We start from the raw sequence: 24,374 nt of genomic DNA on the forward strand, positions 1-24,374 counted from the left end.
GGCTGCAGTCACCTCGCCTTGGGGCGGGCATGCGCTTTGCTTTGCCTTGTGAGCATCCCCGATTGCTGTAGGGATCCCTGGACTTTGATGCCCTGCTGTAGAACAGCTTAGGGCGGAGGACTTTCTGTCCCAGGTGTGCAGCTGCCCTGCTGCCTCTTCGTGCTTGCCAGGAGTGTTTCCGGGGATGAAGTGTAACTGAGTGCAGAGTTGCTTAGTTGCCTTCCTCATAAGTAAATATCTAAAAATGTGTTCTAGTGAAAGCATGCATGAGTTTAGCGTGAAACAAGTCATAATAGTATGATGAAATACGGGGTGTTTGAAAGTAATCATTCATTGTTGCACACAGAGTAGTTGAAATCCAAACTTATATTAAGAACTGCTCGGGGGTGCATATGAATGTCAATTCGTAAAAGTTTATGAAACATTGGATACAAGTAGCATTGATGAAGCATTAAAGTTCATGCTTCAGTATACTTTGTTGATGGAGGTTTGGCAACAATCTTCTCATGCAAGTATAAACCTTTTCACCTTCCCTTCTGCACCTGAGGAAGTGCAGCTTTAAAGAACAGGTAGGTTCTGAGGTGGTATGTCCTGAGAGAGAAAATAACTGAAAATTTGTGGACTTTGTTTTCAATATGAGTTTCCAGGTTTGCATGTCCTATATCTCTATTGCTTATTGCTGTTCTTCAGTTATTTGCTACTTCTTTCAGTTAAATCTCAATTACTGTATTTAGCAAATTGGCTGTTTTGCTGAACTGACAGATCCTGGCCTAAAAAAAAAATCCCAAACACTTAACACTTCCAAAAATTTGATTAACAGCTTTGCAGAAGTTTAGAAGCTTATTCCCATTAGTACTGCAGTATTTGGGATTACAACTGCAGGCTCTAAGGACCAATGCAATGTATCTCTTTAACTTTTTACATTGGAAAATAGAATTCTATCCTGAAGTTTCTCCTATTAAAAGCAACTGAATTATGTTGGTTTTTTTTAAAGTCTTCGCTTGACTTCAGCTGAACTGGCAGTAAAAGGCAGCTGCACTTGGACTACTTTGTGTGTTCCACTAATGCCTGATTTTTGTATGTAAAGTTAGCTAAATAGTTACTATGCTCTGGCATTTTCAGTTGTTTTTACCCAAATTATGTTTGCATTTTACCTAAGTCTGTTTGGTCACTGTGACCAAACTTCATGTAGCTTCTATTCCCTAGGTTCAAAAATGTCACATATTTGAAGATATGTCAACTAAAGACCTTAATTCCCGCAGGATTGTGAATTCAGTACAGGATAACAGCAGTGACTATCCTCTAAATGTGTACCTAAATTGTGTACAGAGATACAACTTGTAGTATCTAGGTAAAATGAAAGTTTTTTTCTATCAATGTTCTTTTCACCTTATCTTGTAAAGAAAAAAATTGTAAGATATCCAGAATAAAATTTAAATTTTTTCAGAATAAAATTTAAATTGTTAAAGCTCTTTTTAACATCTGGTAATCATCTTCTGTGAACTCTGCCACCAGATGGTGTCATAAGATTTGAAGTGTTACCTGACTCAAGCTGATTCTAGCAAAGTAAGAGGATACTATATCTTACAAGTAACTTCTTTTTTTTATAAAACTGTGTTTTATATTTGTAATGTAAGGTTTTTGAGTTTCTCTCATCAAGTCCTAGACTATTTTACATTTGGATCCTATTGTGGTAGAGCTGCTTGTGTTCAGCCCTGGGACAAACTACAGAGATATGACAATTTAGTTAGAGCCCTCTATTTCTATTACCTGGTCATTAATGACTACTATCTTAATGTTTGAGATCCTTAACTTGATTTTTTTCTTGGTATGAAAGCTCTTTATATTGAAGAGTGACTTGAGTACCTTGGTTTGAGTGCTTCAAATCACCCTCCAGTGATTCTTCATAATCTGTAATGGCACTATAAATAGAAGAAGCCCAGTTACTTGCCGAATGCTCTCCCTGTTTGTTGTCCTGTGTCTGTACAGATCTTTCTTAGGGAGTCTGAGTTATTTTGACAAGGCCAGGTACGTGTTGCTGTGGAACTGCAATAGATAGGATGTATAGAGTAATCTGTTTTGTTGTGCCTTTTGAGTCCTTGTTCTTAACTTATCAGTGAAAGAGACATCATATGAATACCTGGGAAGGATACGATGAGATTAAATAGCCTAGGAAAGGGGGAAAAAAAGATACAACTTAATGTTACAGAAATAAGTGTAAAATTAAGTGTTGGATATTTCTGTAATTCTTATAAGGGTCTGTAAAGTGAAGACCCTTTATAAAGTGACTCAAGGTCACCAGAATAAGCTGATGTGAATTCTTTTGTGAGTCACAGTAATATTTAAATTTTTAGATACTTAAACCTAAAATTTAATTGGGTTGTTTTGCCCACATCTTGTGGATCACTATGTTGCTTTTTAGTAAGACTTTGTCTCAGTCATTATCAATTGTGTTTGAGGCTGTAACAGTAGTAGGGATACACAGACAACTCCCTTCTCCTAAGGATGCTAATAGGGGTGTTAGCTAAAGTACTACGTCCGGTTTTGAACAATTCTTTTAGAGTGCTTTGGGCAGTTTGGAAAGGGAAATGGCTATTTTAATAAGCCCAGGAAATGTGATGTTTGAGGAAAACATCTGAAGAAAACAAAACTTGCATATGCCTTAAACCAAATAGGGAGTATGGGAGAAAACAGAAGCTTTCCAGCTTGTGGAATTTCCAGGTATGTGGATTTTAGTTGTTCTGAGTGACAGCATACAGTAATAATGCTGAACAGTTCTTCATTCCAGTTTGGACAGAATATATTCCCGAATCTTCAGGTGTGTGAAAAGCTCTCATGAATAAGAAAGAAATAAGGCATTTAGTTTCACTAGAGAGAAATGATCACCTTGATTTACAGCAAGGAAAACTTACTTTGTATATTAGGAAATTATTACCATTGCTTATGTATAGGAGTTGGAAAGAGGCAATTTGGTTGTGGCTTAAAGTGTATATGTTCTTCTGGTCTGTGCCCTGTTCTTAGACGTACATGAAATAAAAATAGAAGTCAGTGAAAACTCTGTGTTCTTGCCAGGTGTTCTGTGCCTGTGCAGGTGTGTTTAAGATATTTCTCTGTGGTGTCGTTATCTCCAGCAGACTTTCCCTGTATGTTGTAAAAATCCCAGCCATACTTATGAGATAGCACTTAGTTTCTGCTCGATGTTTTCTAGGCCAGATAGTGAAGTAAATTTTATTGCTTTTAACAGGAGCTTAAAGAACTTTTATCTGTGAAATAACTTTTCTTTCCTGGCTTAATGTCAAAACAGTTAAGCACTTGTCTGCCCAGTTTTGCCATTTGCTGTCTAGTGGTGCTGCTTCAGTGCTCAGGGGTCTAGACTACCCTTAAATTGTCACATGGATAAAATTAAATCTTGGAAAACAGGGAGAAATTTACCTTAAAAGCTTTACTTCTGGTACAAGTATTTGAAATTCTCGAGTGTGATGTAGTTTTCTCCGTTGCCCTGTAACAATAAGAAACCAACTACAAAGTAGTTAGTGGCTGACAGTGTGCTGGAGGAGAATCATGCTGTTAGTCATGACTTTAGTAAGTCCTTAAGTTTTTGTTTGTTGCCTGGGTTAGGACGCACAGATCAGCATCTCAGAAGGAAAGTTAGTGCCTCACACGTGTGCCCAGAAGGAGAGTTAAGGTAATTAGTAGAAGTTATGGTCTAGCGGGGAGGCATGGTAAATTCGGATGCTTGAGGGGCAATGAATCTTGGAAGGGAAGATAGTCTGTGGATGATAGTGCTTTATTCCATGTAAATTCTGCTGGAGGTGATGAAATTGGAGCACAGGGCTCAGTATTATTATTACTATTCTACAGTTCATCTGGTGTGTGTACAGCTGGTTGCTGCAGGACAGAAGTCACTGAGGCGCTAGGAATGACATCTCTGCAAGGAGCTGAGCATGTTGCTGCAGAACATTCTGCACAGCGAATTTGTAGCCTCCTGTTCTTCTCAAGTGTTGAGTTTCCACTGCTCTCTGTAGGGACATGAAGCACTTAGGCAGGCCTTTAGACAGGCCAGCGCTGCTGTCTCTTTGAAGCCTCCTGAGGATTTCTAGGCAGCTGGAATGCCAGGCTGCACACCCCACTCCATGGCACTTGTGGCTTTATATAGTCAGAGTGTTCAGCCACTAATCTGTAGCAGATTTAATCTTGATGTACATTTTTAATGTATGTTATCTGGTGAGGTTGAATAACTGTGGACAAATGGATGTTGTACCAGGAAGTAGTCTAATGCCTAATTTTCTTTGTAGACTATTTTTATTTGTGAGAAGGGCTCTCTAAAATCTCTGTAGCAGGCTTTCTTAATTTAATTAAAGCTCTGTGGTATTTCTAAGCTCTGTACAGGTGCAGACTATGGGCAAGTTGTGTTTATATCACCCTGTTGTAGAGCACATCCCTTCCTTTTAAAACAAACAAGTAATAAATGACCCATTGAACAGTTACATTCCCTCAAAATAGAAAGTTGTTGTAATATCTCATTTGTTTCAAAGGCTTTGCATTCTGCTCTTAACATGTGTTCTTCTTTTTATATGATGGTGAAGTCTTTTTGGCAAAACCTTATCTTTGCTTGGAGTTCGCTCATTTTTTAGAGTAGCTCATCTTTCTACTCAAGTCCCATAAAAAGTAATTTTCTATGTTATACAGCAAGCTGATGATTTCAAAAGCACAAGGTGTTAAAGCTGATAAAATCTTGAAGGTTGTTGAAGTATGTGGATTTTTTTCTAAGAATTCAAATGTGCCTGCATTTATCTAGAGAGGGCGCTGTTTCTGAAGTTTCTTCATGAAGAATGGAAGTTTTGAGATTGAACAGACCAGTATATGATGAGATGAAATGCAGTGTCTGCATGGCTCAAAAGCTGTCTGATTCTTTCTGATTTTACATAGTGACTGAGGAAATGCCCTTGATTTATTATGTTACTCAAAAGACTTCATAGAAGTTCTTTTACAGTAAAATTGAAGTACTTAATTAAAATGAACCACAGTGTTTATAGGTTTAGCAGCATTTGGGAGAAAGCTAAGGATGATGGGAAGTGGTTTATATCTATGTAAGACAGTAAGTCAAGAGGTGATCTGGAAATAGAATGTGTGTCTGTGTTCTCCCAGTCCCTGTAACATCTACCGAATCTCTTTATTTCTGAGTCCATGCCACTGAGAGTTTCCCTTTTCATAGTGACATCCAATAGCATTTGAATTCTATCAGTATTTTTAGTACTCTGTCATAAGTGATGCCCAGCTGATTGGGCAGTTTGCCGAAAACTCTTCCTGTAATCATGTATAGTTACTATATGTTTTAATTAGTCAAAACAGGTGTAGTGTTAGTTCTGCTGGTGGAAGCTTTTTAATGTTCTGTGCTAACTGGCCTGCTTTTGCTGATTTAAGTCCCATGCTGCTTTCAGCCCAGTGCAGAACGAATTCTGTAAATACTTGGGTGATCTTGAAGGAGATCTTGAGCACATGTACGGTATTACTCCGCTGAACTACAAAGTAGTGCCAGCAAAGAATGTCGGGGGTGTACAGAATATTTTAATGCAAAAGGAAGTGTCTGAAATTGGTGCAAGGATTAGCAGCCTTGCTTTCCATGAGTACTTCCATATTAACTGCACTAAACCAGCTGTACTATGTTGGATAGGCATCTAAACATTTGTCACTTGTGTATGATCATTAATAGTTCCTTTAGATCTGTTGCAGCTGCACAGATCTGTGTATAAACAGTATATTGATGATGTGCTACTATACTCACCTAATGATGTGCTACTATACTCACTAGGGAATCAGGAGTCTGCAATATCTCATTTTCTGTCTCTACTTGTATTAGCTTAAACTTTCCTTAACTGCTGTCTCGGTTGAAATATGTTTTAAAACAAGTTTTTTTTTTATAAATGCTTTCAAAATAATTTGTTGTGAAAGATAGTGTTTCTGAATCCTGACCTTCCATGAAGGCAGGTGCTTTTGCATGGACATCGCTGATACCATATGAATTTATATGCAGGCTGGTGCAAAGTTTTGAATAATCTTAAACCTTTGTTGGGGCTCATGTGTCAAAATAAACAGCTGCTACTAATGGTTCAAATATATCAGGTGCCCATGTGATCAAGCTAAAAAATGCATATTTAAACAATATCAGGTATCTCAGGGATATCAAGAATGGTGGTTAGGGAACACAAGATGACTGAATCTCCTGTTGTGTTTTAAATGTGTTTGTTTTAGTATGATGATGTGGATTTTTTTAGGGAGAAAACTGTTTCTCTCTTGTCTAATGGTGGAAGTGCTATTGCAGCTCTCAGTTTCCTCCCCTTTAACCCAGACAGATGCTGGTACCTTATGTGTAAATGGACGTGGAAATCTGTAAGGAAAGAGTTACTTGTCAAAGAACTACGTTTTGGAGTTAAAAGGTTGTGCTTTTACTTGCTCATTTTTGTTTTCAGTTGGACAGGACAACTGAATATCAGAGCTTCTCTAACTCTAGGTAATCTGGATTTGGTAAAAATCCTGTTCCTGCCCTTTGTTCACAGGTTCTAGTCAGTACCAGATTTAGAGATTTTGATGCCGCTGATAAAGAAGGTTGATGTTGAATAACTAGCATTAACTTTATAGAGTCAGTTGTGAAGTACAGTTCTTGAAGAAGGCTCTTGCAGGTTGATTTTGATGCTATTAGCTAAGTTAGCTCTGAAGTTGCCTAATGTAAGATAGCAAAACTTGAAAGTATTTGTATTTTTCTGTGCAGATACAAAAATGCTGAGTATTGAAAAAATACATTTGTTTTCAATTTAGGGTGAGGAACTGCCTCTTGCCAAATCAATAAAAAATGACAGTAATGCTCGATCATTGTGCATTTTAGTGTATTTTAAGATAAAGAAAAGTGCAAAGATTGTACCCTGTTATTTAAACAGACATATCTCTTTTTGCATTATAACCTAGACTCTAATTTCATTGCACCCCTTATGAGTTAAACATTCTAATAAAATACATATGACATTTTATTTGACCTGCTGCTGCTTTTTTTGCATATATGCAACTCTTCAGTAGATTAGTGTTAAAATGCTGTCTAAATTGAGTATTTAAGTACATGGATATGTGCATTTCTTTCAAAGGCTGGTGAGAAAAAATACTGAATTTAAATTACTTCAGGTTTTATTTTATGGTGAGTAAATGGATCAATAAATCTTGAAGACTAGTGGTCTTTGATATCATAAATGACCTCTGTTTCATTTTCCTAGGGCCTTAAATGTCTTCCTTGAGTGGTCCTGTGCACTAAAATAAAGATCTGAGTTTGCCCTGCTTGGTTTTCCTAATTCCTTATCTCCCTGTCATCATCCTAGTTGAAAAGTGTTTTGTTAATCTGATTTGAGTAGCTAAGAGGATTTGTACAGATCTCCGACTGTTGAATGAGTACCATGTCTTGGATGACCAGGAACAAATGAAAGAAAGGGAAAGCTACTTTTTATTATAGATGTTTTAGATGACTGTTCAAACTACCTTATCTTTTTTTGAAGAGTGACTATGCATGAGAGGCATGTATTCTCTTAAGCTCAGCACAATAGTTTTCATGAACAGTAACTTTGCTTACTTTATTTAGTAAGAGAGATTAATGAAACAAGTAATCCTGTATGTTGGTTATTTTTAAATTGTTTTTATTTGCAGGTATGGGATAAGATATTTCCAGAGTAATAAGCATGGTTCAGCAACGAAAATGTGCTTTATGTCACATTGTGTACAACTCAAAAAAGGTAAATAATTCATGCTTGACATGCATCAGTAGATTGATATGAAATGTAAATGAGTAATGCTTTCATTTTAAAATTGTGCAAAGTGCAATTTCCCTTTACTAGGAATATATTGCCCTAAGTCTATCTCAAATCAAAGAATATATTTCTGTGTGCTTTGGAGTATCTTTCTTGAAGTGAGCTGTGCAGTATGCCTGATTCTGGATGTTAAAAATAGTGAGGTCTTTGAGGTTTTTTATATTATTTTATAAAGATAATAAAGTGAAAAGCACTCACACATATTTGGCTGTAAACTGTGATATGGGAAGAATACTGTAATACACGATTTTATAGATTCCTTTTGGAAGGTCTGTGCTTCCATATGGAAGAACCAAATGGAATTGTGTTTTCCACGTAACACAGCATGTGTTTTCATTAGTGTGTCAGTTTGGTGTCCATCTTCTGTGTTCTGTGTATTTATGCAAATTCTGCATTGAATCTGAGAGTTTCTTAATGGACCTTCGTGTACTTTTTAGCTACATGGCATGTGGAGATGTGCCATGTGTTTTAATTCACGCAACTCTTCAAGGTGGAAGATGTTCCTTTCCATTTGCAGACAGGATTTCAAGGTCTAAAGAGGATAGTGATTAGTATCTGGTCTTTGAAGATTTCTGAACACTTTGGCTCAAACACCAAAGGAAAGTTAAATCATCTGGACTGCTTCCTTTTGCTGAGTGATGAATGTTTTTTCTCTTCTGGCAGCTCCATTTCAAAAGTAAATAATTATAACTACTGCAGTTCATAGATCAGGGTTGCTGTAAACAACAAACTGACAGGTACATCTCAGTTTCTGAAGCGTCTAGCCAAGTAAAATAGTATATGATGATGAATTTACAGCTGTCTTACAATAGAAATGCAGAGAAACTGCTCAGATTGCACAGGGAAACTGTTTTAAGTACTGTGATTCTGAAGAATGGTATTAATGAGACTTTTAATTAAAATGCTTTTCAACAGTGTTTGGTCAAAAATCAGTCTAATAAACTTTGCTACATAGACTGTTATTTTATTTTCTCCTGAAATTCTGCTTCCATTGTGTTGAATTTTAATGACTCTTGTGTTCTTCTTGAGAAAGGTAACATAACTTCCTGCAGGTGTGCCTACTTGTGCTTTCATAGTCACAGAACAGGAATGGCAACTACTACAGCCTTGCAGGAGTAGAGTACACCCTTGTGCAAGGCAGGAGAACTCACAAAAATGAGGTTTTCAGACATGATACAGCATTTTGTTTTGTTTTGACCAATTTTTTTTTTCTGCATGTTGAAGGAGATGGAAGAACACAAGAGAAGCATGCTTCACCACAGAGAACTGGAAAACCTGAAGGGAAGGTATGAGAGCAATCTTCCATCATTCTTCCCTGTGCCATTTTGTATGTCACTTTTTGGAAGGACTCCTGACCTATTTCCCATACAAGCTGAATTGCACAATTTATTTTTATGCTTCACTTTAGTAGCATGCCTTGTCATACAGCTGGCAATGAATGTGTTTTCATGATGTCAGAAACCCAGGAGGCAAACAATGATGTGGAAGAAAGCTCACCTGCATTGCTTTGACTGCAGTGAAATAAAGTTACTTCATTCTTGGCAGTTTCATGTTTGTGGGTTCTTTTTCCAAGCACTAGATTTCTGCCTTTTACAGGATAATCAGAAATTATGAACAGTGATATTTTTCTTTTTAAATTTTTTGGGGGTTTTTTTAGTTTTCAATGATGTAAAAATAATTGGTGATCTTTTAAAACACAGTTGTGTGATTAGAAGACCTAACCATGCTGGATGGTGTTTCCTTTAAGGTTTCCTTGTTTTATTTGAAACATTTGGAAAGTAAAAGGGGGGAGTTAAGGGATATTCAAACAAAGTCCTAATAATAGGGAGTTAGGTTCCAACCAGAATACACTTTAAAGTGATTTCAGATGTATGGATTTTGAGGTAGCCACAGAGATCAGATACTGTCAAATACTTGAATATTTGATCTACAAATTAATTTTTAATTGTCTTGCAGCAGAAACTTTAACAAATGACAAATCTGTTTTCAACACCTCTTAAAGAACTAAAAGTAACCCTCTTTCCGCTCTTTGAGGTGTGGGGGATTTATTTTGTCAAGACATCTATCTCATACCTACGGGAATAAACCAGAATGCTCTCTGCCCTAGATACTGACTGTTGGCTTCTGGTCAGCTAACTTATTGAGCGCTTCTGTTCTGGACTGTCGTCTTCTGACAGTAATTCTGAAATTTCACTTATTTTGACATCTTATTTTGGGCCTTCTACATTTTTTTTGTTTTGTTTTTTGTTTAGTTATGGCTCTGTAACACTAATTTCTAGAAGTTATATATTGTGTCTGCAGTGGCTTGCAAATGATTGGACAATTTTTTGTTTTCCACTCCATAGGACTGATATTAAGTTAAATTTCTTTCATCATCATTACACTTTTTATTACTAATGTAACTATCTGTCTTCATTACTCTTTCAGAAGAATGCACGGAAGATGCTTGTTCTCAAAATAATGAACTTAATTTTCCACAGTGCAACAGCAGCCTTGTTCTTTCTCTTGTGCCCCTTCTTCCATTTAAATTTAATTAGAAGTTTTTTAGGAGTCTTTTACAGCCATGTATTTCAAGAAGAAAATGTGAAGCACAAGCAGCAGCCTCTTGAGTGTGGCTGAATTGTGTAACAGATGATAATACCATTAAAGTATGTGGACTATCAACATCTTACTACCTTGAAATTTAGTATCTGACTAGAAGTCACTTTTCAGACTTTCTGTATGCAAGAGGTAAAGGAAATGCATTGATTCATACTTTTTTTTTCATTTGAAGTTAGCTTAGTTATCTCAAGGACTAGAATAATTTTCTGAAATGTTTTAAGAATCTTCTTTCCTTCAAGTCTTATTCTTTGTGTTGTATAAGGAGAATTGGATGCCAAGTACAAAGCTGTAGCATATTTGGGTTTTGCTTGTTTTTAGTTGAAAGTGAAATAGTGCTCTGGTTACATGGGACATTGAGACTACAGTCTGAAGTATACATGCAGTAAATAAAGCTCTTGAATACTGTCATACTGAGAGTACTTTCGTTGTGTTTACCTCAAACTTCTTTTGGCTGCCTTGTTTAACAGCTAAAATTGTGTGGTGTTCCTGTGTAGCAGGGGAATGTGTAGACATAATCAGTGCGTGCCATGGACTGTGCTAGTTCTGGATGGCATTAATAGGTGTAGGACAAGTATAGAACTGAAGGAAATATAAATTCCCCTAAGTGTAGCTATCTGAACTCCTAGCCAGTTTATCTTCAATTAAAGCAGTTGTTCATAAAGAAAAAAAAGTGTTGTGTTTTTCTTTAGGCTCATGTAGATTAACAGCAGGTCAAAGAAGTCTTGCCTTTTCAGATTGTCAGTTGGTACAAGAACCACAGCTTTGTAATTAGTAACTTGCAAGTTAGAAGTGGTAGAAACAAGTTCTTTGTCCTCAGTCCAGCTGTTAACTCATTGGCTTTGTCCAAAATAAATAAAACTTTGCATTTAGTTAGTCAGTCTATAAATGAGGATGGTAAAAGTTTTATGCAATAATTGAAACATGGGTCTTATGAAGGATGTGGATTGTTCTTTAAAACCTAATTACTGCCACATTAGAAGCACTGGGGTGTGCTTCTCATTGAGAGTACTTATGAGTGAAGTGGAACGTTACGTAAAAAGAACATCTTTTTCGGTGAGAAGCCAACTTTCTATTTGCAGTTTGCCTTGTGTGATGACCTAAGTTAAAAATAAGTCTTATTAGCTCTGCACAGCTGTGCCATTTATGAGTGTGAAGAGGCTTTTTCCAACAACATTAGTAAAATCCACTGGTTTGGTTACCTTTATTGCATTAGGATAGCCCGAAGTGCAATATATAGGATATGGGCTTTGAATATTTATTAGCCAATGTGAAGTGTATGAAATTAAGTACACTTAGTTCTCGAAAATACAGGGTAAATCTGGAAGCTACTGACATCATAAATGAAATTTATCTTAATGTTTAATCTGAAATTAATTAGGCTGCAACATACAGAATAATTAAACAAAAAAATTCTGATTTTTAATACTTAGGCTGTTCAAAATAAAGCAGACTCTAGGTGTGTCTGAATGACTGCACTGATTAAATATCTGAAGTATGTTAGTAGGGAAAACCACTGATATCCAGGATAAATAAAACATAGCTGCTGACACTTGATTAACCACTCCCATAAGGACGTTGCCTTAATACCTTGAGTGAATGCACATCTTTTGATCTTTCTCTCTCTCTTTTTTTTTAACTGTTCACTAAAAACAAGGATTCATGTTTGTCTTTTTCTTTTATGGATCCCATTTTCTTGACACTAGTCATGAACTGTGTGTTGTATTATGATGCTTCTGTTCTAAGACCTTTGTGTCAAGTGCTCCATGGAGACATACATATCTGCTTTTATGAATTAACTGGCAGAATTGAAAGAAACACTGTGGAGGCAGTCGGTGAATCCTGTCTTGGTCCTGCTGAGTTATTTGCAGTGGACTATGCTCTAAATAATTTTTTTTGTGTGGTTTTATTTTTAATCTGGTGAACATATTTTCCTTTTTAGGAAGTTAATAATGTGCTTCTTTAACACTAAATTATTGGAAGGCATTGTCAGAAGAACAAATGTTGTGGTTTTAGAAATCTGAATTTCTTAAAAAGAAAAAAAAAAGTTCAAGTCTTGCAGTCTTAATCCAGTAATATGAGTAAAGCCATTTGTCTGATACAGCTGTGAACTTTCTCCAGCTGAAATTATTTCTATATTTTTTGAGATAAGTCCTCTAAAGTAGAAAGCAGACCTCATGCACACTTGAACCAAATAAAGTACAGTGAACTGAAGACACCCTCCCATCACTCACTGTGCTGTGGAGTCTTTGGATTCCAGGCAGCAGTCTCAGCTGTCCCAGTTTAGGTTATGTTGTATCAGGATTGGCTGTATCCATGTACTGCCTCCTCCCTTTTCTAAATTTCACTGGGGGAAGGCTCAAGGCAAGGATTAAATGTAGAAGCTGTCACCAGGCTTCCCCAGTGCAGCTGGCAGCATGGATGGATTTCAGAGCTCCTGCTAGCTCTGGAAGCCTTTCATTCTGCCTCCTCGCTCACTATGTTTCCTCTGAATAGATTTTGAGTACAACAATTCAAGAAGAATTCCTCCTCCCACTTAATGTAGCTTTATTACCAAGTCTTTTACCTCTTGATTGTTGGAAAAAAATCTTGTAAAAACTGACCATCAGAAAACAAAACCTTGAAAGAAAAAGCCAGAGAATTCAAATAAATGTACTGAGCAAAGCCTAGTTGCCTTGATCTCAGACACATTCAGAGGAAACAAAGTAAGACCAGACCTACCTGCCATGCCAGTTGGCAGAGTTGAAAGCCCACCCTCTGCCTCTCTTCCTAGGGATAGCAGCCATGAGTGCCGGGTGTGCAGGGTGACGCTGGTGGGTTTGTCAGCATATGCCAAGCACATCTCCAGTCAGCTGCACAAAGACAACGTTAGTGCCCATGACAGAAAAGAGGAAGAGAAAGAAGCGGCAGAAGAAGAAGACCTTGACAGAGAACTCATTCAACTAATCAAGCAAAAGAAGGAACGGAACCGGTGAGTTTTCCTTTCTCCACTTAGATCATAGAATTGCTTTTAACACAATGAGGATGCACTCCTGAGGCTTAGGTGCTCACAAAATGTAAACCGCCTGTAGCCAGCATACTTGTGAGAGCAATCCAAGAGACCTGTGTGGATATCATAGTTTCAACATGTAAATGTGACTCTGCTGAATGTTATTGTCCCGTTCCTCTGCCACTAGTATGGAAATACAATCATTCTCCATTATGGGTAAAAAAAGTCTTGAGTTTTGAGAACTCTAATGTTTTTATTTTAATATTTGATACCTTTTTAACTGAAGGCTTAATAAATGGACAGTAGTGCTAATACTGTTTATGGTGGAGGTTGTCTGTAGGAACCTGGCCTTTAAGAAACTGCTGCTGAACATGTTTTTTAATAAAATCAATTGGATTGTTCTGTAAATGTCAAGTGAAATCCCCTAGTCCTTGAATGAATTTTTTTACCTGTTGTATCTTGCTGCTTACCATTAGCTAAACATAGTTCCAGTGGCTTACTGTGAAATAGAGGGCTGCAGAAAATAACAAATATTGTCTTTTATTTTACCTTAAAATCTGCACTTGTGCATTGCTTGTGTGATGTTCCAGTTGGGAATATATTATTTGAATAGATTTATGGCATGGTGATGGTACTAAAAGGGGATATAATTTAAAAAAAAAACTCTTGTGTTCTGTGGCTAGAAATTTAAATTAGTGTTTCCAGATGTTGAAATCTGTGACGACTGTTAGGTAGGTTTTGGCATCACTCTGTCATACTAGTGTGCCCCTGCACTGCACAATGGTAATGTTTTCATACTGGTTTATGTAGGTAGCAAAATTGTTACTTTTCCTTTTTGTTTTATGGAAACGGAGTTATACTGTCAGTGCAGTGTTGTTCTGAGGCAACTAAAACTGTAGAAAATCTGTCTGCTGGGTGCTGCTTTGGAGAGGCAGAAAACCAGAACGTTTAAGTTAACCAGGATTAAGTTACTAATTCTGCAAAATTATTTCCATTAGATCACAGTCTAGTTGAGTCAGTTCTTAGAAATTACTGTATCACTTAGATATTGTTGTTTTGAATTCTTGTCTTAGAGCTCAGATTATTTTGCACAGTAGACTGTTTTCCATTAGAGAGTAGTTATTAGTGAATCTTTTAGCAGAACTGGAATGTATCAAAACCATAAAGGGTGATACAATATAAATGTTCACTTTACTCAAATCAATTGTTTTTGAGTAGTAGTGTGAAAATTTACTGTCTTTCTTGTCCATGGATCTAGAATGGATATATTCCTGTGATCAGTTCCTGGAAAAAACTTTTAATGAAAACTCCTCGTTTGGTGGGATAGATTGCTGACCCTGGGAATAGCTGTAGCTGTTAAGGGAGCATTTATCTTTAAATGTACATGTGATAGTTTGCCATGTGTCTTGATAAGTTGCCAAGCACAAGTGCTATCCAAAGAGCAGTCGACAGTGCTGCTAGGAGGCTCATACAGACTCAGGATTGCATGCTGTGGACTGTTCCAGTCTCTTGATTAAAAGAAGACAAATTACTTTTGTATCTGAGGTGCATCTTCTGTGGATGTTTTACATCTGTGTTTTAACTTAACCTTTATAAATGGAGCCATCGTGTCAATTGTTCCCTCCAGTAAGGATAATAATGGGGTTTTCATCCTAACTTTCCTCCATTTTCTATCAGTTCACTCTAGTTCCACCAGCACAATAGTCTTCAGAAAAAATAATCTCACTATTGAGTTTTCTATCTACTAAGATAGATCAAATTACAAAGGTTCTATAACATTAAGAAGCTTTATTTTTATTAGTTTCTTATTAGTCCAATAGTAAATATAAAGGAATATTATCTTTCAAGTTAGAGAAAAGTGTTTGAGAATCAGTCTATTGACGTGTCCCTACACCAAATCTTTTGTTCTTGTGAGAGAAATTTTGAAATTATCACGTTTAAGTAAAGGTATAACATTAGTTTTGAAAGTCAAACATTAGTGAAGCTTGAAAAGCAAAGCTACTAAAACAGTATCTGTTTCTTTCTATAATAAATAATTAAAAAAAATTTTCTTCCCAGTGCAAATAAAATTCATGAAGCTTGTGGATTGTTGGATTTTAGTAGAATAGCATCAGAATTTAGGCTTTTCTCAATTCTTTTGTAGGCAAACTGAACCAAGTTGTGTAAACCAAGAATTAGAATGTGATGATAGGAGATCACAGAGAAGGCGAGAAGAAAGAGCTGCTTACAAAGAAAGAGAAGCTTATGATCAGTCGTCATGGCATCATCATAATGCATCACAAAGGGACTGGAAATGGGAAAAGGATGATTATGTTAGTCCTAGACAAGGCAAATTTTCACACTCTCAGAGGAACCTTAATATACACAGACATTCAGGTGGTGCAAAGGGACGCTCTGGGTGGCACCAGAATGTTTCAGGAAACCCTTCAATTCGACATAATTATGGGAATTCTGGAAACGCTTGGCATCTGAGTGGGCGGAGAGGAGGAGCATCAAATTGGCATCATGGTGCCAGAGAAAGAAATTCTACTTGGCACTCAGAAGAAACGGGTCATTTTTCTAGCTGGAATTCCAAGAGTTATGGAGGAAACTGGAAACAAAGTCCTCATGGTGCAAATGGCTGGAATTTTGGAAGCTCAGGAGATTCATATTTATCAGAGCCAAATATATACAGTCAGGAAAGGTCTGCATGGCAGCGGCCAGAGAAAGGCAATGTTCTGCCACATAGAAATCGAAGAAATAGGGGTGACCGTCTGGATTTTACTAGTGATGAGCTTGCTGCTGAGGGGGTGTTAGAATTTAGTACATTGAAACAACCAGAAAGCAAAACTTCAAGAGCCAGTGGAAAAAGTGTCAGTCCTTCCAGAGATAAAACATATCGCTGGAGTCCCTACCCATACCAGAAAACCGCAGATCAGCAACCACGGTCTGAAGATAATGTTTCAAAAACTTCAGATAAAATGGGTTCTGTACTTACACCTCTTACTGATTCATCAATGAAAGGAGAAACTTGTGAAGCCAATATTAGCCTTTCACAACTTAAAAACCATGAAGCATCTTCGCCTTCTAATGGAACCTCAGATCACCTTGATTCTTGCAAGGTTATGGAAGACTCTTCCAGTGGCGAAAAGCCTGACAGAGATGATGGCAGAAGTAATAGGATGCCATCACTGAAATCCCCTCTTCTCAATATCACAGATACGAAATTATCCTTGATAAACCAAGATGCGAACAGTCTCTTAAAAAATGTCAGGCTTCTGTTATCCTCAGCTAGTGGTGAAGAGCAGAATCATCTGAATGCGGTGAACTTGGAAACAAACAGTTTCTCCTCTTATTCATCAAAGCTGCATGCTGCTTGTGTTGGTAACTTACAAGACAACAAAGATGTGCTTGGTAGCAATCTTGGAGAGCCTATGAATAACTTAAGTGAAGCAGAACAAAATCCCAAAGGTGTCCAGTGCAACCATTCCTTGCAAAATGCTCCCTTAAGCTCTTGCAAAGATACAAGTGACCAGAATAGGGAAGAAACTGGGAAGACATTGCCAAAGAAGGAGTTCAGACTAGGTTCATTAGATGTGAGTGGTGATGATTTAATGGGAAGTGAGAAGTCAGAAGCAAAAGTTGAAATGTTGGATTCTTTTTTACCCTGTGACACTCCTGAAGGTAAAACTACCACCTCTGAAAGGGAAGATGATAAAAAGCCGTCTGCTTCAAGCATTGCTTCTGCTGAGCTAAAAAATTTTACATTTCAGATAGAACCCACAGTTTCTTCGTCAAGCAGTCAGGACCATTTGCATGTGGATTTGAAAAGCTCACAGGACAGGGAAGGGAATGAAGAGTGTGTCAAGTCACGTGATCAATTTGAAATTGAAGGTTTTGAAAATCCTTCAGATAATGAGCTTCAAAAAGGAGGAAGCCAGTCAGGAGGCCTCCTTCTTCCAGATTTAAGCAAACTTGGCCTGCCTGCTTCTCTGCAAAGAGATCTGACACGGCATATCAGTCTGAAGAGCAAAGTCGGGACAAATCTCCCAGAGCCCAATCTCAATAACGCACGCCGCATTCGGAATGTGAATTGCCTTCGGAGAAGTGAGACAGAGAAGGAGTCAGGGCTTAAACCTACCCTCAGGCAGATTCTTAGTGCTTCCCGGCGAAATGTTAACTGGGATCAGGTCATCCAGCAGGTAACCAAGAAGAAACAGGAACTTGGCAAAGGTTTACCAAGGTTGGTACCCTTCAGATCTAACCAGATCTAACCGTGTCTCCCTCAGGGCATGCTGAGGGAGGAGGGTTATGTTTTCCCATATCTGTAATGAATTCCAAAATCCTTAAAGTAAGAGTTTATAATGAAGCTTGCTATGCCATGATTTTTTGCAGAGCTTTTGAAAATGCAATTTTTTTGCAAATAATGCAGAGTTTTTATTGATTGATGCTATGAATGAATCTCTGTCCATGGGTAAATAAAAGTAATCTGCTCAGAAAAGATTCTGCTCCATTCAGAATGGTTGCTTTAATATCTGAATGTGGATGGTAACAATGTAGTTTCTGTAGTTTCTTTTGAAGTTCTAGTAATGGAAGAATGTAAAAATGCAATCAGGATGGGAACAATGCTGTGACAGTTCCCTATTTCCTCAATTTTTTAGGACTACAAGAAATGCTTGCAGTGCTGCAAGCAGTGTAAATGCTTACTCTTCATTTGTTAATCTTTTATTCTGATACACAGTTTGCTTTTGTATTTAAGGAAGCAATTCTATAATACTGCATTTTTGAAACTTGCTTTAAACCTGAATAATTTGAAATGTCTTGAACAAATGTCGCATTTGATTATTCCAACCTTGCTTGGGAATAATTTATAAAAACATGATTTCTGACTTGAAAATCATGCTGCCAGTTCTTAGCCACTAAGTCTGGTTATGTGATACACAGGAGATGTTCCATTGTCAGATGAGGTAGAAAGCACAGAATACCGCTGTAATGGGATTAAACCTACCGCTTAAAGCAGTAATGTACATTTGGGGAAGGGGAAGGCTTTTCTCTATGTGTAGCAGGCTTGTAACTTGTTTATTTTTCTTTTTATCTTGTTAAAGGTTTGGCATAGAAATGGTGCCTCTTGTTCAAAATGAGCAAGAGGGTCTAGAACTCACTGAAGAATCTGATCCGACTGCTCTAGAAGGATTCCAGTGGGAAGGGATTTCCTTAGTGTCTGGCTCAGCCAGAAAACGTAGCTTTTCTGAAAGCAGTGTCATAGCAGACAGAAATCCTTCTGCTTATAGCTTTTTCAGTGAACAAGCCAAAATGAAAGAAAGTGGGCAAAGGCAAGTAATTGCAGCCAGCCACCCACATCATATAACATCTGGATATGAGGCAAACACTGACATTGAGGCTGATCAGAAAGAGGGGACACCATCTCTTGCTTTGTCACCTTTTATGTCTGAAAGAACCGAGGCTAGCAGAAGTCACAACCTACAGGCCACCTCTGAGATCACAGGCCGCACAGAAGAAGACCAGGAGAGCCCAGAGAAGAGAACACCTCTTCTTGAAAAACAAAATGTATTAGAGGTTTCAGAAGAAAATCGTCCAGCTTCAAATAGTGCTTCACTTTTTGCAATGTCTAATAACATAGATGCAGCTACAGACAGTAGCTGCACATCTGGGACTGAACAGAATGACAGCCAAGGAATTGGAAAGAAGCGAAGAGCAACTGGAGTAAGTGTGCAATTCTGTCCAGCTTTGATCTGCTGAAAAGGTTCTTTCTCTGTCAATGGTTATTCAGCTTTGGAATGATCTGTGCTGGGAGGACTTTCCCCATCTGATAGTCTTGTACACTGATAATATCAAGTTCATTTTTTGTTTGACTTGATTTTCGTTAAATTTCTGCTTTCATAGTGCAGGACTTTTGATAGTTTTTTGTAACTAGTAGGAATGACAAATGCTCTTTTTTGATATGATACGTGGCATACTCTGTTGATAAACAGGAGCTGTTAAAATATTTCTGTGGAAGTACTGGGTTTTGTAGCAAGAATCTTGGTGTTTCACAGCACAATTTAAATGGAAGGTAGCCTGTAGCAGAAATTTGTTTTCCTTAGATGTTTCTGGTTTTATGGTAAAGCAAGGAAATAAAAACATTTTGAAAAAATTACAGACCTAAAATTATAATCTTAAATCTGAATTTGTTTCAGAGTCTGGTCTTAGGCTTTTCCAAAGGTTCAAAAAAATCTTGTTGATCAATTTCACAAAATGGTTTTGCAGAAAGCAATAATTCTAATTCCTCACTGTTTAATCCTCTTCACCTTCATCTAAAACTATAGAGCAGAAACTGTAATTCAAGTGCAATCTTAAACATCTGAGCAAGAAGCAGGCTATTGGCATATTTAATATTTCTTCTCAGCTGAGATTAAAACATAGTGCTCTGTTGTCCTCCCTCTTTTGAGAGCAGAGCAGATGATGAGTTATGCAAGAATGTGCAAGCAAATGATGGATTCTTCTCTGTGCCTACAATAATGATTGAAAAGATGACAGGTGTTCGGCTTCTTGATTTAGGCAAAATTATTCTTGTTACTTTTTAATAGATGATTTTACTTGCAGGAAGGATCTTCTCCTGAAATCCCTAGTCTAGAAAGAAAGAATAAAAGAAGAAAAATCAAAGGTAAAAAAGGTGGGTGAATATCATACATGTGTGCATGTGGTGTAGAGGCTATAAACACCCAGTAGTATTTTGACTTGGCTGAAGTAGTAGTTCCTTAATGTTACTATGCTGCTTCTTGGGCTTTTACTGAAGTTTGTAGTGTGGACTGCTCACTAATCTGCAACACATTCTTCTCTGAAGACCTATATCTTAATTTGTCATAAGTTATTTCTGCGAGAAGCGTATGTGCATCCTTTCTGCCTGCAGTTCATATTCCTGATTGTACAGATGGGGCCTTTGCTTTCCCCCTCTACAGGCTGGTGAGGTTTGTTGCCTCTTTGGATGGAAGTTCTTAAGGGAGAAGTCAACAGTTAATTTCCTTCGAATTTGCCATGCAGCTTTCCCTTTCTAATTCTGGGTGGTCTCACCAGAAGAATTGTACTCTGTTTAATTTGGTCTCTGTTCTGTTTTTGATATCTCTGACAATGCTTTTTACTTTTTTGATGTTCTTAGTGGAAATGAGTGTGGAATGCCTCTCTCCTTCATGCTCCTGACCAAGGAAAAGTCTTATTCTGGCATTAGACAGATACTTCTCAAACATGCCTAAAACATCTTCATCACCATGTCTCAAAATGAATCATCCAACCATCATGTTTTAGGCAGAATATTTTCTTTGATAACTAAACCGTTGCCAGGAGCTTTGAGCTCCGAAGATGGCTTTTGTACCATTTATCTTTTTTTCCATTATTTATTTATATTAAGAGTTGTTTGTAATATAGGGCAATATTATGACTCTTCTGTGGCAATGAATAATTGACTACTTGAAAAGGTGGGGGTTTAATCAGCCTCTTTCTCCAATGACCAGTGTCTGTTATAGCAACTAATAATGCATTCTACTTTGTAAAATTTCTTTACCATTACTTTGTTTTAATGTGATTGTTATTGTAGTAAATTTGCTGAAGGAAACTATAACCTGAGTGCAGTTAAGCAGTGCCCAGATGGAAATTTGTTTGGACAATCTCTGTAATGCTAGAAGTCTCTGGGAGTATAGGACGATCTTTTACTGAGTACAGTGGTCAGAAACTCTTTCTCAAGAGATGGCAAACACCACTCTCATGGCCCAAAATCATCTCAAGTAGTAAACTCTTTTTTTAATCATAGGGTTCCTTTTCTCCTAAACAGCTTTTCCTTGGCTTTTGCATTCAGGGAATAATTTAAATCTTGTTTAGCTTAAATTTGCCTTTTCCTTTTTGATTACATTAATGGCAGGTGTGTATTTGTACTTCTCGTACACATGTTCTTCAAGAAAAGGTCTTTGTGGAAGATAATTACTTCATTTATTTAACTAAATCAGTGCTGGCAAAGCTGTGATGGAATTAATTACTAAAGTCAAGGTTGAGATTCCTTAAAGAAGAATACTTGACTTTGCAGTTTATCCATGTGGATGTGGCTAGTCCTGTCCATAAATACTCCTTTTTAGCTTGTATAATTATCCATGCTTGAATGCTTGACCTAATTTATGAGATTTTTCCATTCTGAGGTGGTGCTATTTGTTGTGATATCACAAGTAGGGTATCTTAATGTATTGTTCAGTGCAATTAGACTCTACCTTTTATTTCTTTTTCAGAACGTTCTCAGGTAGACCAGTTATTGGCTATTTCTCTGAGGGAAGAAGAGTTAAGCAGGTCCCTGCAGAATGTGGACAACAGTCTCTTGCAGGCAAGGGCTGCCCTGAGGGCTGCCTATGTTGAGGTTCAACGGTTCCTTGTGTTAAAGCAACAGGTAACAGTGGGCTTTGGAAACTGTCTGAGCTTGAGCTTAGCAGCATGAAGAACTGCCTGTTAAATCAGTGGGACTGATATAAGCCACAACTGTTTTGCAGATAACTATGGAAATGAGTACACTGAGAAGTCAAAGAATCCAGATCTTGCAGGGGCTACAAGGTACAGGATACCGTAGAGCTACAACAGTGCAATGCTTACTTTCATATTCTTTGAACTCAGAATCTTTTAAAAACTGTGTTTAACTTGAATCTGCTCATTTAAGCTACGATAAAATTGTAGACTTTCAAAATGAGGCCTTTATCGTCGAGTGTGAACTGTCAGTTTTGATAGTTCCCTCTAGTGTCTTTTTTTCAAATTTTTCTCTTCCTTGACTCTGTGTCCACAACAAATGAGCTCCTGGCACCACTAAATTTTATTGTAAAATAGAAATATTTTTGTTCTGTTATTTATTTATTGTTTGTTTGTTTCTTTAATGTATCTCTTCTTTTGCCATTAGAAACATATGAACCTCCTGAACTCTCAGAGCAACTTTCCTGCAGTGCTCTAACTGAGAGACGAAATAGCAAATCTCAGATGGCAGCTGACTCAATTCCTTCAAGCTCTCTCCTGCCTGTTTTGGACACTTTGTCTTCCTCTGTACCCCCTCGAGGAGCTGCTGTTCCCGTAACCGTCCCATCACCATTCCAGTCTTCTGGCAATACACCTTCCAATACTCCTGACTCCTCAGTGCAAGTTAAACGAGAACCTGTGTCTCCAAAAGGCACAGAACTAAATGTGAATTCTGTACTCCAGAGCTCTCCATGTCCTCCACAAACAGAAGAGGTGGAACAGAATGATGGTAATTGTAGTTTTGCTTTAAGATAATTAGCTTGAAGAAAATAAGGAAATTATTTTTTTCCCAAAAAGAATTTAGATCGTGCCTCAACCTGCAGTCTGTCAGGCAGGGGTGAACTCTCATTAACTTGTGTAGGACTTTCTAGTTCTGCTTTGAAAATAGAACAAACATGAATTTGAAGGTTACATCCTCTTGTAATAATTTAGTTAACTAACAAAACCCAAAACTGACACAACCCAACAAACCTGAGAACCTCCTCTGTAATTTTTGCCTTCTACTCTGTATCATTTAATGAGCACTGATAGCAGAAAGTCTGCCTACAAAGGAAAAAAATGTGCCTGAAAACATTTTTTAAAAAGTTATGAACAGCTACATTGAGATTATTTTGTGTTCTTCTTGGGCTCTGCTAAATAAGCACAAAATGTATAATTTTTAATATTGGAAGTAACAATCCATCTTCTACTAATTGGCTGTTAGGCACTGGTCACTCACATGAGGGGCATGGGAGGGCTAGCAACAAAGATAGGGGTTTACTTTTATCTGGAGGAGAAACTGCTGAATTAATTGAACCGCTAATGGGAGAGCTCTTGCCTCAGCAAAGTGAGATGTTAATGAATACAGGTGAAATAGCCAGCTCTTTATTTAGACAGTTTAAACACCATCAAACTTGTGCACTGTGATCAAAGGCTTAGATACTATTGGTAGTTTCCTCTGCAATTTGCTACTGTGACTGTGAAGGTAAAAACTGAAGATTAAAAGCTCATCCCATACTTTCTTAAGAGTCTGTGAAGTCAAACAGGGTGACTCTAATGACAGTTGTCTTCCATAACAATGTCACTTACTCAGACCTTTAACTTAGGTAATTTGAGAAAAACATTCATAAGATTGATCCTAGTTCAAGATAGCCAATACAATTTTTTTCCCCTCCAACTGAAGTACAAAATACTATGGAATAAGTCATGTTCCACCTTTTTAAGCATTTTTTTGTCTCAAGCACAAGATGAATGTTGGCTGAATTGAAGTTTACACCTCTTTAATTAAAAAAAATATAGATTTTTTAGAACTTTTTTTTAGTTTGCTTATATTCTTTTTATGTTCATTTGTCAAGTTACCATAGTTTTGGTATTGATGAACTTCTGTATGTGCTACATTTAAAAGGAGTTTGCCTTCAGATCAGTTTAGTAATTTGGGAGGAAATAAGCATTTGCCTTGAGGTAAATTTTGTAATTTGAGGAAGATGAATTCACTCTGGGGCAGACTGTTTACTTTTTGGGGTTGAATGTTTAGCTTGTCAGCTGCCCACTGAGGTTAGCTCAGCCTTGCTTTGAGGGAGCTGATTGCATTCGTTTTCCCCCAAATGCCAGCAGTGTGTCCCACCTGTGGTACTGAGTGATTCTGTTTTCTTTCATTGCCATGGTGGTTTCCTACTTCTTTTTCTAATACCCACAGCACTCCAAATGCTGAGAATTAAAGACTTTTGGGTTTAGAAATTTCAGTTTAAGTGGCTGGTTGCTATTGTTTTCCTGTTATAAAGTGACCAAGTTATTTCCTTCCCCTTTCCAGTGAGAAATGAGTGGCACATGATATTAGAGGCGTATTCAGAATTTAAAGTTTTGTGTGCCTTCTTCCCCGTATAATTGAACACAGTAACTCATTCAAACTTCATCTAATTATTCATTTTTTCTATACAGAGGTTTTT

General features: G+C 37.3%; 1 protein-coding gene across 3 annotated transcripts in view; it reads left to right on the top strand.

The window, feature by feature from the left end:
• Window positions 1–7,629: 7,629 nt before the first annotated feature.
• ZNF106 (zinc finger protein 106) overlaps window positions 7,630–24,374 on the top strand; it is a 28,377-nt gene continuing 11,632 nt past the window's right edge. For 2 of the 3 annotated variants that reach the window (XM_031055736.1, XM_005419399.3), the window contains exons 1-9: window positions 7,630–7,772; window positions 9,072–9,133; window positions 13,219–13,416; window positions 15,578–17,656; window positions 18,519–19,137; window positions 20,017–20,086; window positions 21,684–21,838; window positions 21,939–21,999; window positions 22,337–22,678. In XM_031055736.1, coding sequence (XP_030911596.1) covers window positions 7,719–7,772; window positions 9,072–9,133; window positions 13,219–13,416; window positions 15,578–17,656; window positions 18,519–19,137; window positions 20,017–20,086; window positions 21,684–21,838; window positions 21,939–21,999; window positions 22,337–22,678 — 3,640 coding nt within the window. In that variant the 5' untranslated portion in view covers window positions 7,630–7,718. The remainder of the gene's footprint in view (window positions 7,773–9,071; window positions 9,134–13,218; window positions 13,417–15,577; window positions 17,657–18,518; window positions 19,138–20,016; window positions 20,087–21,683; window positions 21,839–21,938; window positions 22,000–22,336; window positions 22,679–24,374) is intronic. The other variant, XM_031055737.1, reaches the window with a different exon arrangement.

This window comes from Geospiza fortis, unplaced genomic scaffold, assembly GCF_000277835.1.
Source record: "Geospiza fortis unplaced genomic scaffold, GeoFor_1.0 scaffold66, whole genome shotgun sequence".
NCBI lineage: Eukaryota > Metazoa > Chordata > Aves > Passeriformes > Thraupidae > Geospiza > Geospiza fortis.